Source organism: Hemiscyllium ocellatum, chromosome 5 (genome assembly GCF_020745735.1).
Source record: "Hemiscyllium ocellatum isolate sHemOce1 chromosome 5, sHemOce1.pat.X.cur, whole genome shotgun sequence".
Classification (NCBI taxonomy): domain Eukaryota; kingdom Metazoa; phylum Chordata; class Chondrichthyes; order Orectolobiformes; family Hemiscylliidae; genus Hemiscyllium; species Hemiscyllium ocellatum.
This window is the reverse complement of record NC_083405.1, coordinates 66,515,483-66,531,836: the sequence shown is the minus strand read 5'-3', so window position 1 is coordinate 66,531,836 and position 16,354 is coordinate 66,515,483. Positions and strand designations below refer to the sequence as shown.

The window sequence follows — 16,354 nt, the reverse complement described above, 5'->3', positions numbered from 1 at the left end:
GTCAGTGAGAATGATGTGGGGTCAATATTAGTGATGGAGTTCAGTGAGAGTGATGTGAGGTCAGTGTGAGTGATGTGTGGTCAGTGTGAGTGAGGTGGGGTCAGTGTGAGTGATGGAGGTCAGTGAGAGTGATGTGGGATCAGTGTGAATGATGGAGGTCAGTGGGACTTACGCGGGGTCAGTGTGAGTGATGAGGGGTCAGTGAGAATGATGTGGGGTCAATATTAGTGATGGAGGTCAGTGAGAGTGATGTGGGTCAATGTGAGTGATTGAGGTCAATGTGATTGATGTGGGGTCTATGTGAGTAATGTGGGGTCAGTGTGAGTATTGGAGGACAGTGTGAGTGATGCAAGGTCAGTGAGAGTGATGTGAGGTCAGTGTGAGTGATGTGGGGTCAGTGTGAGTGATGCAAGGTCAGTAGGAGTAATGGAGGTCAGTAAGAGGTATGGAGACTAGTGTGAATGATGTGAGGTCAGTGTGAGTGATGCGAGATCAGTGAGAGTGATGTGGGGTCAGTGTGAGTGATGAAGGTCAGTGTGAGTGATGTGGGGTCAGTGTGAGGGATGTGGGGTCATGAGAGTGATGTGGGGTCAATGTGATTGCTGGAGGACAGTGTGAGTGATGTGGGGTCAGTGTGAGAGATGGAGGTCAGTGTGTGTGATGGAGGTCAGTTTGTGTGATGCGAGGTCAGTGAGAGTGATGTGCGGTCAGTGAGAGTGATGCGAGGTTAGTGCGAGGGATGTGGGGTCAGTGTGAGTGATGTGGGGTCAGTGTGAGTGATGAGGGGTCAGTGAGAGTGATGAAGGTTCAGTGGGAGTGATGGAGGTCAGTGGGAGTGATGGAGTTCAGTGTGCGTGATACGAGGTCAGTGAGAGTGATGCGAGGTCAATGAGAGGGATGTGAGGTCAATGTGAGTGATGTGAGGTCAGTGTGAATGATGAAGGTTCAGTGGGAGTGATGGAGTTCAGTGTGTGTGATACGAGGTCAGTGAGAGTGATGCGAGGTCAGTGAGAGGGATGTGGGGTCAGTGTGAGTAATGTGGGGTCAGTGTGAGTGATGGAGGTCAGTGTGAGTAATGTGGGGTCAGTGTAAGTAATGTGGGGACAGTGTGAGTGATGGAGTTCAGTGAGAGTGATGTGAGGTCAGTGTGAGTGATGTGTGGTTAGTGTGAGTGAGGTGGGGTCAGTGTGAGTGATGGAGGTCAGTGAGAGTGATGTGGGATCAGTGTGAATGATGGAGGTCAGTGGGACTTACGCGGGGTCAGTGTGAGTGATGAGGGGTCAGTGAGAATGATGTGGGGTCAATATTAGTGATGGAGTTCTGTGAGAGTGATGTGAGGTCAGTGAGAGTGATGTGAGGTCAGTGTGAGTGATGTGTGGTTAGTGTGAGTGAGGTGGGGTCAGTGTGAGTGATGGAGGTCAGTGAGAGTGATGTGGGATCAGTGTGAATGATGGAGGTCAGTGGGACTTACGCGGGGTCAGTGTGAGTGATGAGGGGTCAGTGAGAATGATGTGGGGTCAATATTAGTGATGGAGTTCTGTGAGAGTGATGTGAGGTCAGTGTGAGTGATGTGTGGTCAGTGTGAGTGAGGTGGGGTCAGTGTGAGTGATGGAGGTCAGTGAGAGTGATGTGGGATCAGTGTGAATGATGGAGGTCAGTGGGACTTACGCGGGGTCAGTGTGAGTGATGAGGGGTCAGTGAGAATGATGTGGGGTCAATATTAGTGATGGAGGTCAGTGAGAGTGATGTGGGTCAATGTGAGTGATTGAGGTCAATGTGATTGATGTGGGGTCTATGTGAGTAATGTGGGGTCAGTGTGAGTATTGGAGGACAGTGTGAGTGATGCAAGGTCAGTGAGAGTGATGTGAGGTCAGTGTGAGTGATGTGGGGTCAGTGTGAGTGATGCAAGGTCAGTAGGAGTAATGGAGGTCAGTAAGAGGTATGGAGACCAGTGTGAATGATGTGAGGTCAGTGTGAGTGATGTGAGATCAGTGAGAGTGATGTGGGGTCAGTGTGAGTGATGAAGGTCAGTGTGAGTAATGTGGGGACAGTGTGAGTGATGGAGTTCAGTGAGAGTGATGTGAGGTCAGTGTGAGTGATGTGTGGTCAGTGTGAGTGATGAAGGTCAGTGTGAGTGATGTGGAGTCAGTGTGAGTGATGGAGGTCAGTGTGAGTAATGTGGGGTCAGTGTAAGTAATGTGGGGACAGTGTGAGTGATGGCGTTCAGTGAGAGTGATGTGAGGTCATTGTGAGTGATGTGTGGTCAGTGTGAGTGATGTGGGGTCAGTGTGAGTGATGCGAGGTCAGTGCGAGTGATGTGGGGTCAGTGTGAGTGATGGAGGTCAGTGTGAGTGATGCGAGCTCAGTGAGAGTGATGTGAGGTCAGTGTGAGTGATGTGGGGTCAATGTGAGTGATGGATGTTGGTGAGAGTGATGTGAGGTCAGTGTGAGTGATGTGGGGTCAGTGAGAGTGATGTGGGTCAGTGTGAGTGATGTGAGGTCAATGGGATTGGTGTGGGGTCAATGTTATTGATGTGGGGTCAATGTGAGTAATGCGGGGTCAGTTTGAGTGATTGAGGACAGTGTGAATGATGCAAGGTCAGTGAGAGTGATGTGAGGTCAGTGTGAGTGATGTGAGGTCAATGGGATTGGTGTGGGGTCAATGTTATTGATGTGGGGTCAAGGTGAGTAATGTGGGGTCAGTTTGAGTGATTGAGGACAGTGTAAATGATGCAAGGTCAGTGAAAGTGATGTGAGGTCAGTGTGAGTGATGTGGGGTCAGTGTGAGAGATGTGTGGTCAGTGAGAGTGATGTGAGGTCAGTGTGAGTGATTTGGGGTCAGTGTGAGTGATGTGAGGTCAGTGAAAGTGATGTGGGGTCAGTGTGAGTGATGTTGGGTCACTGTGAGTGATGTGGGGTCAGTGTGAGTGATTTGGGGTCAGTGTGAGTGATGTGGGTCAGTGCGAGTGATGTGTGGTGTGTGTGAGTGATAGAGGTCAGTGTGAGTGATGTGGGGTCAGTGTGAATGATGCAAGGTCAGTGAGAGTGATGTGGGGTCAGTGTAACTGAAGGAGGTCGGTGAGAATTATGTGGGGTCAGTGAGAGTGATGTGGGATAGTTTGAGTGATCGAGGTTAATATGATTGGTGTGGGGTCAATGTTATTGATGTGGGGTCAATGTGAGTAATGTGGGGTCAGTTTGAGTGATGGAGGACAGTGTGAGTGATGCAAGGTCAGTGAGAGTGATATGAGGTCAGTGTGAGTGATGTGGGGTGAGTGAGAGTGATGTGGGGTCAGGGTGAGTGAGAGTGATGTGGGGTCAATGTGAGTAATGGAGGACAGTGTGAGTGATTCGGGGTCAGTGTGAGTGATGTGAGGTCAATGTGAGTGATGTGAGGTCAATGTGAGTGATGTGGGGTCAGTGAGAGTGATGTGGGGTCAATGTGAGTGATGGAGGACAGTGTGAGTGATGTGAGGTCAGTGTGAGTGATGTGAGGTCAGTGTGAGTGATGTGGGGTAGGTGTAAATGATGGAGGTCGGTGAGAGTGATCTGAGGTCAGTGTGAGTGATTTGGGGTCAGTGTGAGTGATGTGAGGTCAGTGAGAGTAATGTGGGGTCAGTTTGAGTGATGGAGGACAGTGTGAGTGATGCAAGGTCAGTGAGAGTGATGTGAGGTCAGTGTGAGTGATGTGCGGTGAGTGAGAGTGATGTGGGGTCAATGTGAGTAATGGAGGACAGTGTGAGTGATTTGGGGTCAGTGTGAGTGATGCAAGGTTAATGAGAGTGATGTGGGGTCAGTGTGAGTGATGCAAGGTCAGTGAGAGTGATGTGGGGTCAGTGTAAATAATGGAGATCGGTGAGAGTGATGTGTGTGGTCAGTGTGAGTGATGTGAGGTCAGTGTGAGTGATGTGGGGTCAGTGTGAGTGATGTGGGGTCAGTCTGAGTGATGTGGAGTTAGTGCGAGTGATGTGGAGTCAGTGCGAGTGATGTGGAGTCAGTGTGAGTGATGTGGGGTCAGTGAGAGTGATGTGGGGTCCGTGTGCGTGATGTGGGGTCCGTGTGCGTGATGTGGGGTCCGTGTGAGTGATGTGGGGTCAGTGACAGTGATGTGGGGTCAATGTGAGTGATGGAGGGCAATGTGAGTGATGTGTGTGGTCAGTGTGAGTGATGCAAGGTCAGTGAGAGTGATGTGGGGTCAGTGTTAGTGTTGGAGGTCGGTGAGAGTGATGTGATGTCAGTGCGAGTGATGTGGGATCAGTGAAAGTGATGTGGGGTCAGTGTGAGTGATGTGGGGTCAGTGAGAGTGATGTGGGGTCAGTGTGAGTGATGTGGGGTCAGTGTGTGTAATGGAGGACTGTGTGAGTGTTGCAAGGTCAGTGAGAGTGATGTTAGGTCAGTGTGAGTGATGCGGGGTCAGTGAGAGTGATGTGGGGTCAATGTGAATAATGGAGGACAGTGTGAGTGATGTGGGGTCAGTGAGAATGATGTGGGGTCAGTGTGAGTGATGTGGGGTCAGTGTGAGTGATGTGCAGTCAGGGTGAGTGAAGGAGGTCAGTGTGAGTGTTGTGTGGTCAGTGAGAGTGATGTGGGTCAGTGTGAGTGATTTGGAGGTCAGTGTGAGTGATGTGCGGTCAGTGAGAGTGATATTATGTCAATGTGAGTGATGGAGGTCAGTGTGAGTGATGGAGGTCAATGTGAGTGATGTGGGGTCAGTGAGAGTGATGTGTGGTCAGTGTGAGTGATTTGGGGTCAGTGTGAGTGATGTGGGGTCAGTGTGAGTGATGTGGAGTCAGTGTGAGTGATGTGGAGTCAGTGTGAGTGATGTGGAGTCAGTGTGAGTGATGTGGGGTCAGTGAAAGTGATGTGGGGTCAGTGAGAGTGATGTGGGGTCCGTGTGTGTGATGTGGGGTCCGTGTGCGTGATGTGGGGTCCGTGTGCGTGATGTGGGGTCAGTGACAGTGATGTGGGGTCAATGTGAGTGATGTGTGTGGTCAGTGTGAGTGATGTGGGGTCAGTGTTAGTGATGGAGGTCGGTGAGAGTGATGTGATGTCAGTGCGAGTGATGTGATGTCAGTGCGAGTGATGTGGGATCAGTGAGAGTGATGTGGGGTCAGTGTGAGTGATGTGGGGTCAGTGTGAGTGATGTGGGGTCAGTGTGAGTGATGTGGGGTCAATGTGAATAATGGAGGACAGTGTGAGTGTTGCAAGGTCAGTGAGAGTGATGTTAGGTCAGTGTGAGTGATGCGGGGTCAGTGAGAGTGATGTGGGGTCAATGTGAATAATGGAGGACAGTGTGAGTGATGTGGGGTCAGTGTGAGTGAAGGAGGTCAGTGTGAGTGTTGTGTGGTCAGTGAGAGTGATGTGGGTCAGTGTGAGTGATTTGGAGGTCAGTGTGAGTGATGTGCGGTCAGTGAGAGTGATATGTCAATGTGAGTGATGGAGGTCAGTGTGAGTGATGGAGGTCAGTGTGAGTGATGTGGGGTCAGTGAGAGTGATGTGAGGTCAGTGTGAGTGATGTGTGGTTAGTGTGAGTGAGGTGGGGTCAGTGTGAGTGATGTGTGGTCAGTGTGAGTGATGTGTTGTCAGTGTGAGTGATGTGGGGTCAGTGTGAGTGATGGATGTCAGTGTGAGTGATGTGTGGTCAGTAAGAGTGATATTATGTCAGTGTGAGTGATGGAGATCTGTGTGAGTGATGTGGGGTCAGTGTGAGTGATGTGGGGTCAGTGTGAGTGATGTGTTGTCAGTGTGAGTGATGTGGAGTCAGTGTGAGTGATGTGGGGTCAGTGAGAGTGATGTGGGGTCAGTGAGAGTGATGTGGGGTCCGTGTGTGTGATGTGGGGTCCGTGTGCGTGATGTGGGGTCCGTGTGCGTGATGTGGGGTCAGTGACAGTGATGTGGGGTCAATGTGAGTGATGTGTGTGGTCAGTGTGAGTGATGCAAGGTCAGTGAGAGTGATGTGGGGTCAGTGTTAGTGATGGAGGTCGGTGAGAGTGATGTGATGTCAGTGCGAGTGATGTGATGTCAGTGCGAGTGATGTGGGGTCAGTGAGAGTGATGTGGGGTCAGTGTGAGTGATGTGGGGTCAGTGTGAGTGATGTGGGGTCAATGTGAATAATGGAGGACAGTGTGAGTGTTGCAAGGTCAGTGAGAGTGATGTTAGGTCAGTGTGAGTGATGCGGGGTCAGTGAGAGTGATGTGGGGTCAATGTGAATAATGGAGGACAGTGTGAGTGATGTGGGGTCAGTGAGAATGATGTGGGGTCAGTGTGAGTGATGTGGGGTCTGTGTGAGTGATGTGCAGTCAGTGTGAGTGAAGGAGGTCAGTGTGAGTGTTGTGTGGTCAGTGAGAGTGATGTGGGTCAGTGTGAGTGATTTGGAGGTCAGTGTGAGTGATGTGCGGTCAGTGAGAGTGATATGTCAATGTGAGTGATGGAGGTCAGTGTGAGTGATAGAGGTCAGTGTGAGTGATGTGGGGTCAGTGAGAGTGATGTGTGGTCAGTGTGAGTGATGTGGGGTCAGTGAGAGTGATGTGGGGTCAGTGTGAGTGATGTGTGGTCAGTGTGAGTGATGTGTTGTCAGTGTGAGTGATGTGGGGTCAGTGTGAGTGATGGATGTCAGTGTGAGTGATGTGTGGTCAGTGAGAGTGATATTATGTCAGTGTGAGTGATGGAGATCTGTGTGAGTGATGTGGGGTCAGTGTGAGTGATGTGGGGTCAGTGTGAGTGATGTGTTGTCAGTGTGAGTGATGTGGAGTCAGTGTGAGTGATGTGGGGTCAGTGAGAGTGATGTGGGGTCAGTGAGAGTGATGTGGGGTCCGTGTGTGTGATGTGGGGTCCGTGTGCGTGATGTGGGATCCGTGTGAGTGATGTGGGGTCAGTGACAGTGATGTGGGGTCAATGTGAGTGATGTGTGTGGTCAGTGTGAGTGATGCAAGGTCAGTGAGAGTGATGTGGGGTCAGTGTTAGTGATGGAGGTCGGTGAGAGTGATGTGATGTCAGTGCGAGTGATGTGGGATCAGTGAGAGTGATGTGGGGTCAGTGTGAGTGATGTGGGGTCAGTGTGAGTGATGTGGGGTCAATGTGAATAATGGAGGACAGTGTGAGTGTTGCAAGGTCAGTGAGAGTGATGTTAGGTCAGTGTGAGTGATGCGGGGTCAGTGAGAGTGATGTGGGGTCAATGTGAATAATGGAGGACAGTGTGAGTGATGTGGGGTCAGTGAGAATGATGTGGGGTCAGTGTGAGTGATGTGGGGTCAGTGTGAGTGATGTGCAGTCAGTGTGAGTGAAGGAGGTCAGTGTGAGTGAAGGAGGTCAGTGTGAGTGTTGTGTGGTCAGTGAGAGTGATGTGGGTCAGTGTGAGTGATTTGGAGGTCAGTGTGAGTGATGTGCGGTCAGTGAGAGTGATATGTCAATGTGAGTGATGGAGGTCAGTGTGAGTGATGGAGGTCAGTGTGAGTGATGTGGGGTCAGTGAGAGTGATGTGTGGTCAGTGTGAGTGATGTGGGGTCAGTGAGAGTGATGTGGGGTCAGTGTGAGTGATGTGGGGTCAGTGTGAGTGATGTGTGGTCAGTGTGAGTGATGTGTTGTCAGTGTGAGTGATGTGGGGTCAGTGTGAGTGATGGATGTCAGTGTGAGTGATGTGTGGTCAGTGAGAGTGATATTATGTCAGTGTGAGTGATGGAGATCTGTGTGAGTGATGTGGGGTCAGTGAGAGTGATGTGTGGTCAGTGTGAGTGATGTGGGGTCAGTGAGAGTGATGTGGGGTCAGTGTGAGTGATGTGTGGTCAGTGTGAGTGATGTGGGGTCAGTATGAGTGATGGATGTCAGTGCGAGTGATGTGGGGTCAGTGTGAGTGATGGAGGTCAGTGTGGGTGCTTTATCGGGCGAAAGGGCTGTGCAGAAGAATTCAGAGTGTCATCAATACCTGTACATGATTGGGGCATGTGTCCCTTAACACCTCTAAAGAAGAGAAAGTACTAAATATTTACCTGCCACATATGAGGGCTTGAATCATATCGTTTTAAAGTAGCATGTCGTGATACAGGGTCAGCTATTTTGTCCTGTGTTGCATCTTCTGGTTTGAGTTTTGGACCCAACTTACAGTCCCAATTAACCTCCTCATAACTCCTGTGCATTGAGGAAAAGTATACAGTACAGTCTGCATTAAAATCTGACAGAAATGAACAGATAAAAATCATCAATTGGGTAACCAATAAATATTAACAAATGCTCTACTGACCTCAGTGAAGGTGACTAAAAATTAATTCGGTTTTTCAGGAAGTGAAATCTTGTACAGCTTAACCTCTTTCTAAAATGGGAAATGGGCATGCTGACAAGGCCAACATTTGTTGTACATGTCTAATTTCCCTTCCAACTGAGTGACTTGTTCTCTATGTCAATGGATCGAACAGATTGCTGGGAGTTTGACAGCCAGACTTGGTATCAACACCATACTTCCTTCCATTAATTGCATTGGATGGGTCTTTATAAGAATTGATGATAGTTTTACAGTTACTACTGCTGAGAATAATTTTATATTCCAGATTTAGTAAGTGGATTCAAATTCTACCAGCTGCAATAGTGGGAATTAATTCCATGTCCAATGGCAGTAGCCTAGGCCTCTGGATTATAAACCCAGGAGTATGCTCCTACAGCACCATATGAAAGAATACATTGAGCTTCAGAATGTTCTAATAGGTTGAAATAATTCAATATATACATAATCTGAATACACAATTAGAAATTACTTGGATACAAAGCCAATGAAACTGAAAACTTAAAACTCACAAAGTAAAACTATCACAATGTAAAAAAGTTTGGACGATCTAACTAGTTTAAAATTTATGTTTATAAATATCACTTTTTAAAATTTATACTACACATTCCATTTCTCAGATAAAGAAGCGATGAATTTTTAATACTTCCAGCTTTCTCAGGAACTCTCATGAATCATACAGTGGTTATAAAACACAAGGAAACCTTTCAGACCAATCAGGACAGCATGCCTGTACTAGTGCTCTGTCAGGGCAATTTACCTGAAGTCAATGATTCTTCAGATAATTATCCAATTCTCTTTTGAAACTCACAATCAAATTAGCCTCCACTGCATTCTCAGGCAATACATTCCAGATTCGAACAGTTCATTGTTTAAGACAGTTGCTCTCTCATATCGCGTGTGCTTCTTTTGTCAGTCATCTTTCATCAGTATCTTCTCATTTTCAATTCTTCTATTAATATGAACAGTTACTTTTTGACATGGATGGGTACAGGTTTAGCATAAAATTTCCTGCTTTCTTCAGCTGTGAAAATCAAACAGGATCTACCCAACTCCGTGCTGTGCGGTTTGATGTTGAATACTGGGGAAAGTAGTTGAGATGGAAAGGTTTGGTGAAGTTAACCTTGTCACAGCAAGCCCATAATGTTGTGAAGAGGGAAAGGTGCAGATGATAGGTATTATGATAGTGACAGAGACAGACTGTATATAGGGTCAAATAAGTTTATTGACAGGAAGAGAAGTGCAGCCATACATAATGACCCTTTTGGCATTGCACAACAGCATGTAGGATATGTTTATGGCAGTGAGAAGCTTGAATCAGGGCAATATAGAGCAAAGTAATGACATAACGTAAGAAGTTACCATATTTTCTCCCTATTTTCTGTTTCTCTCTTCAACAACAATTTATATTTATGTAGCATCTTTAAAGTAAAAAACAATCCCATGATGCTTCACAGGAGCATTGAAAAACAATGGGTCTGGGAATCAAAAGCTTGGTTGAAGGGATTGGTTGTAAGGAGTATCTTAAAAGAGGAAAGTGAAGTAAAGTAGCGGAGACATAATGAGAACATTCCAGAGATAGAACGGAGGCAATTGAAGGCCTGGCCGCCAGTTTCAATTAGTTTCGGCAACAGCATAAAAGTCTCAGAGGGTTGTTAGGTTGGAAGAGATAAGGTGAGGCAAGGCCTTGGGGACAAGAGTAAATTTGGAAACAAGAGTAAAAATTTTAAGATCAAGATATTTCTTAAGTGAGAGCTAATGCACACTGAGGGGTGGGAATACCCCAGAAGGGTAAAAAGTAAAAACAAATTTAACCTGAGACATACTGGTGTGACTGATGTCTTACTGGTTCTCCATTTTGAAGTAATACAAGGCCAGTCACAACTGAATGTCTCATTTACTAGTTTAACTGCTTTTATCTCCTGGGAGGGGGACAAGACAAACTACCTACCAAATTACAAAATACTAATCCCAAAATTAAATGGGAGACCTCTAATTTTAAACTGAATTCTCTGGTTTTGCATTCCCTCACAAGGAGAAAAATCTCAGCACTCACCTTGTCAAGTCTCTGAAGGATTTTTAATATTTACATAAGTTTACCTCTCATTCTTCGAGATTCCAATTAGTATAGGCCTAACCTGTTCAACCATTCCTTACAGGATAATCCCTTCATCCCAGGAATGAGTCATGTTGACCTTCTCAGAATTGTTTCTATTGTAATTAGGTCCTTTCTTAAGTAGGAAAGCTGCCCAGATACAACTGTAACCAGGTCCTACAGAGTTACACTTGGCCGCTTTTAATATTATATTCCCCTTTCAATAAACACCAATATTGAATTGGCTTCCTTAATCATGGACAAGTCCAGTTAGTCTGGAGTTGTGCTGCATGGTTTGCCCCATTTGCCCCACATGAGGCAGTTAAGAGAAAATTGGTGTCTTGACTGCAGATAGGCACCTGGAGGTCCTGGTGGATGTGGTGATGTAGACCAGGGACATCTTCCTTCCCCTAGGATTGGTAGACAATGCCATGACACCAGTGCCTGTCAGCCTGACCACCACCCTGGTCATTGAGGTTTCAGCCATCTGGAGGAATGCCTAGTAGTATCTCTCTTCCACCAGGGTAAGTACCAACATCTTCTCCCTCTTACCTCACACTCACTCTATCTCTGCTAAGACATCCACCTCCCAGCAAGGCTCATAATCTAATACTCTCATTATTGCCTGCAATATCTTTCTTCACTCTCACCCATCCCAATACCTCTTCCCATAATTCTGCATTGTCCTCTGCGCTGCCTACTCACTTGCTCCAGACATCTCACCTCTTTTCCCCCACCAGCACCAGCACTACCAGCTGCGCTAACCACTATCGTCTCTCTCAAATCCCCCCCACCTTTCTCTCATTCCAGGAGAAAACAGCCCTTCATATTGCAGAAAGAGCTAAAACAGTTGGGGAGCTGTCGAACAGTCAGCTCCTCACCGCCTGTGTGAAGAGGATTTTGACCATGACAAACTCAAATGGGCAACTGACTGTGTCCAAGCCTCAGGGCTGATATCAAAGACTGTCCTTGACTAACTACACAAAAATAATCAAAAGGACAACCCTGAAAGCTCTGTATCTAAAAGCACACATGAACTGATCAGGCAAATGTGATTGGATAGCCATTACAGTGTCATGGCTGCAGGATGACATAGATTGGGAGTTAAATTTTGAGGGATACAGGACATTTAGGAAGGGGATGGAAGGGTAATCTGTTAAATGGTGAATAGTGAAGGATATCCTAAGTTTTAAGAAAACCAGTATATGGATGCAGTTAGGCTAGAGATGAAAAATAATAAAGGCAATCATTTGAGGGATTGGTATACAGGTCTTCCAGCAGCAACCACAAGGTCGAATGGAATATCAAAAAACAAAGAATGGGAGCTTGTAACAGTGGTACAGGAAAAACCATGAGGATTTTAATCTACATTTAGACTGTGAACAACTGGTAACTTAGATGAGAAATTTGTCCAGTGTTTTCACGATTATTGTTTTGAATAGCACATTCTGAAACCAATCAGACAATAGTCCGTACCAGAAGTCGTATTGTGCAATGAGGTAAGATTAATTAAAGACCTTCTTGTGACATGCCTCTAAGTAGCAGTGATAATAATATGACTGCATTTTACATTCAATTTCAGTGAGTCCAAGACTCGAATTCAAAACAGAAATAAGGTAAATTATGAGGTCATGAAAGCAAAGACAGCTAAACTGAACTGACAAATTAGGTTAAGGGATAGGTCATGGAGAAGCAGTGACAGACATTTATGGGGATATCTGAGCTTACATAGAATAGATAGACTTAAACAAGAAAGAACAAATCCATGGGGAGGACCTATGATCCATAGCTAACTAAAATAGTTAAAAATAGTGAAGAGCAAATTACTGCAGATGCTGGAATCTGAACTAAAGACAAATATGCTGGAGATCACAGTGGGGTAGGCAGCCTCCATGGAGAGAGAGCAAGCTAACGTTTTGACTCTAGATGACTCTTCATCAGAGCTAAAAGGGGAAGAAGAGTCATCTAGACTTGAAACATTAGCTTGTTTTCTCACCATGGATGCTGCCTGACTCACTGTGATGTCCAGCAATTATTGTTTTCAGTTGAAGAAAAGGCATTCATTGGGCAAAGACGGACAACATGACAGAAGGATAGACAGCATATGAAAACAGGAAAGAATGACTGATCAATATGGGGAAAAAAAATTAGAGAATGGTGAAAGTGAGCTCAAAAAGTTAAACCAGATATTAAGAGATTTTATAGATACTTTTAAAGAGAAGAGAGTTCACTAAGTGCATATCGGTCATATATAAAGTGAATTGGGTTAATCAATAAGGGAAAATAAGGAGATAGCAAATGAATGAAATAAGCATTTTGCATCAATCCTCACTTGGATAACATTTAAGTAACATATAAAAAATAATTGTATATGAGGAAATGGGATGAAGAAAAGAACACAAGAAAATTATGATCACCTGGGAAATGGTGCTGAGCAAATTGTTGGAGTAGCAAGTTGACAAGTCCTAGGGTCTTGCTGGAGTTCATCCTTAGGTTTAAAAGGTATGGCTAGTGAGATAGTTGGTCCAATAATTTTACTTTTACAAACTTCCCAAGAAAGGCTCCATTAGATTTTAAGATAAAATGTAAAGAATGCAACTCCTTTATTCAAAAAGCAGGAAATTACAGGCTAGCTGGCTTTGACATTTGTCATAGAGAAATGTTGTAAGTTATTATTAAGATATTATAGGAGGGCACTTAGAAAAAAAAATCAATGTGATCACGCAGAATCAACATGGCTTTGAGAAAGGAAAATCACGTTTACCCAAATTATTGGAGTCCTTTGAAGAAACAGCCTGTCCAGTAGATATAGCAGACCACGGGATGCAGATTTCCAGAAGATATTTGAAAAGATGCAACATCAAAGTTATTGTAGAAAATAAACGTTTATGCTGTGGGGTAACATACTGGCATGGATAGAAGTCTGGCCAACTAATAGGAAATAAACAGTTGGCTAAATGGGTCATTTTCTTGTTGGCAATACAAAAAGTAATACGTCACAGGGATCAGTGCCGGAACCTTCCTAACCCCCGACTATTCCCACTCTGAAGGAAAAGGGCAGCAGATAAATGAAAATATCACCATCTGCAAATTTCCTTCCAAGCCACTCATCTTCCTGACTTGGATATATATTGCCATTCATACTGTCATAGAGATGTACAGCACGGAAACAGACCCTTTGGTCCAACTCGTCCATGCCGACCAGACATCCCAACCTAATCTAGTCCCATTTTGTCAGCACTTGCTCATATCCCTGTAAAACCTTCCTATTCATATGTCCATCCAATTGTACCAGTCTCCACCATTTCCTCTGGCAGCTCATTCCAAACATGCACCATCCTCTGCGTGAAAACGTTGCCCCTTAGATCCCTTTTAAACCTTTCCCGCCCCCCTCAATCTAAACCTATGCCCTCTAATTCTGGACTCCCCCAACCCAGGGATAAGATCTTGTCTATTTTATCCTATCCATGCCCCTCATGATTTTACAAACCTCTATAAGGTCTTCCTTCTGCCTCTGATGCGCCAAGGAAAACAGCCCCAGCCTATTAAGCCTCTCACTGTAGCTCAAATCCTCCAACCTTGGCAACATTCTTGTAAATCTTTTCTGAACCCTTTCAAGTTTCACAACATCCTTTCTATAGGAGGGAGATCAGGCTTGCACACAATATTCTAAAAGTGGCCTAACCAATGTCATGTACAGCCGCAACATAACCTCCCAACTGCTGTACTCAATTCTCTGTCCAATAAAGGAAAGCTTGCCAAACGCCTTCTTCACTATCCTATCTACCTGCAACTCTACTTTCAAGGAGATATGAACCTGCACTCCAAGGTCTCTTTGTTCAGCAACACTCCCTAGGACCTTACCATTAGGTGTATAAGTCCTGCTCTGATTCCTTCAGTATTGCTCGGTCAAAATCCGGGAATTCCCTCCCTCATGTCATTGTGAGTGTACCCGCAGCATGTGAACTGCAGTGGTTTAAGAAGACAGCTCATTACCAGCTTCTCAAGGGCGATAGGAACAGGCACTAAATGCTGGCCACATTTTTGCCATCTGTCCTAATGTCTCCCATTGCTGTAACAAAATGTGTTTGATAACAATGTAAATTGGCACCTTGGGAAGCTTTAGTATGTTAAAGGTACTATCATTATTGCAATGTCTTATCCAAAACAACTGCCTGTCCAGCAGTGCAACATTTACTTCAGTAGTGCTTTGAAGTGGCAGCTGAGACCAGGTTAGATTTCAAGGAATCTACTCAGAGCTTCAAACTGTAAAATGGTTTCACATTGCTTTCCTACTGTGCAGAAGTGATGTATCTGACTGACAGAACAACAGGAGAAAGTCGGTTGACCCATAATATCATATGTCTCTCTTTACCTGTGGACTGAATCTCTAATCAGAAACAGTACATGTCCTACCTGAACTAAAGGCTGAGATGTACCCAGGATCTGATTCCCTGCATCTTAAAAGAGGTCATGTCATAATGAAGTGGTTGTAGCTGTAGAGGTAATGGATGCATTGGTCATAATGAAGTGGTTGTAGCTGTAGAGGTAATGGATGCATTGGTCATAATGAAGTGGTTGTAGCTGTAGAGGTAATGGATGCATTGGTCATAATGAAGTGGTTGTAGCTGTAGAGGTAATGGATGCATTGGTCATAATGAAGTGGTTGTAGCTGTAGAGGTAATGGATGCATTGGTCATAATGAAGTGGTTGTAGCTGTAGAGGTAATGGATGCATTGGTCATAATGAAGTGGTTGTAGCTGTAGAGGTAATGGATGCATTGGTCATAATGAAGTGGTTGTAGCTGTAGAGGTAATGGATGCATTGGTCATAATGAAGTGGTTGTAGCTGTAGAGGTAATGGATGCATTGGTCATAACGATCCAGACTTCCCTAGATTCTGAAAAGATTCCAGCGAATTGAAAATTCACAAATGTTCCATGTCTATTCAAGAAACGAGAACAATTGAAAGCAAGGAACTATAAGCCAGTTAGCCTAAAACACGTCATTGGGAAAAACTCTAGAACTGTCATTAAAAATGTAACAGCAAGTCATTTAAAAAGCTTAACATGGTCAGGCAGAGTCAACATGACTCTGTGAAAGGAAATCATGTTTGACAAGTCTATTGGAGTTATTTAAGTAAGAAAGAAGCACATTGATTAATGGGTAACCTATACATGTGGCATACTTGGATATCCAAAACTTCTTTGACATTTCATGAACATATCAAACGTACAAATTAGAAACAGGAACGGGAATGGACCATTTAGCCCCTTAAGCATGCTCCATCTTTCTGATCTGATTACTCTACATTCTCATCTCTCCATTTTTATATCAATAACCTACTTGCCACTGCCTTAAAAACATTCAAGGACTATGTTTTCCCCACCTTTTGGTGAAGGCGATTCCCAAATCTTACAAACCTCTGAGAAAAAAAAACCTTCTCATCTCTGCCTGGGGTGGCATGGTGGGTCAGTGGTTAGCAGCAGGGTCCAGCCTCAGGTGACTGTCTGTGTGGAGTTTGCACATTCTCCCCGTGTCTGCGTGGGTCTCCTCCTGGTGTGCCGGTTTCCTCCCACAGTCCAAAGATGTGCAGGTCAGGTAAAATGGCCATGCTAATTTGCCCATAGTGTTAGGTGCATCAGTCAGAGGGAAATGGGTCTGGGTGGGTTACTCTTCGGAGGGGTGGTGTGGACTGGTTGAGCCGAAGGACCTGTTTCTACACTGTAGGATATAATCTAATCTAAATGACAATTTCTTATTTTTAAACAGGGACTTCTGATTTGAGATTCTCCTATAAAAGAAAACAACCTTTTTGCATGAACCCTGTCAAAGCATTCAGGATCTCATTTGATTCGATCAAGTCATCACCCACTCCAGTACATACAAGCCAAGCCTGTCTAGCCATTACTTGCAACACAACCCATCCATTCCAGGCATTGGCCTTGTAAACCTTCTCTGAGAGGTCTCCAAAGCATTTATATGCTC

General features: G+C 45.2%; 1 protein-coding gene across 1 annotated transcript in view; it reads right to left on the bottom strand.

The window, feature by feature from the left end:
• Positions 1–16,354, bottom strand: part of LOC132816062 (protein SPMIP7) — a 51,564-nt gene that overhangs the window by 23,641 nt on the left and 11,569 nt on the right. Inside the window, exon 4 of the mRNA XM_060825485.1 lies at positions 7,986–8,124. Within this exon, the coding sequence (XP_060681468.1) occupies positions 7,986–8,124 (139 nt within the window). The remainder of the gene's footprint in view (positions 1–7,985; positions 8,125–16,354) is intronic.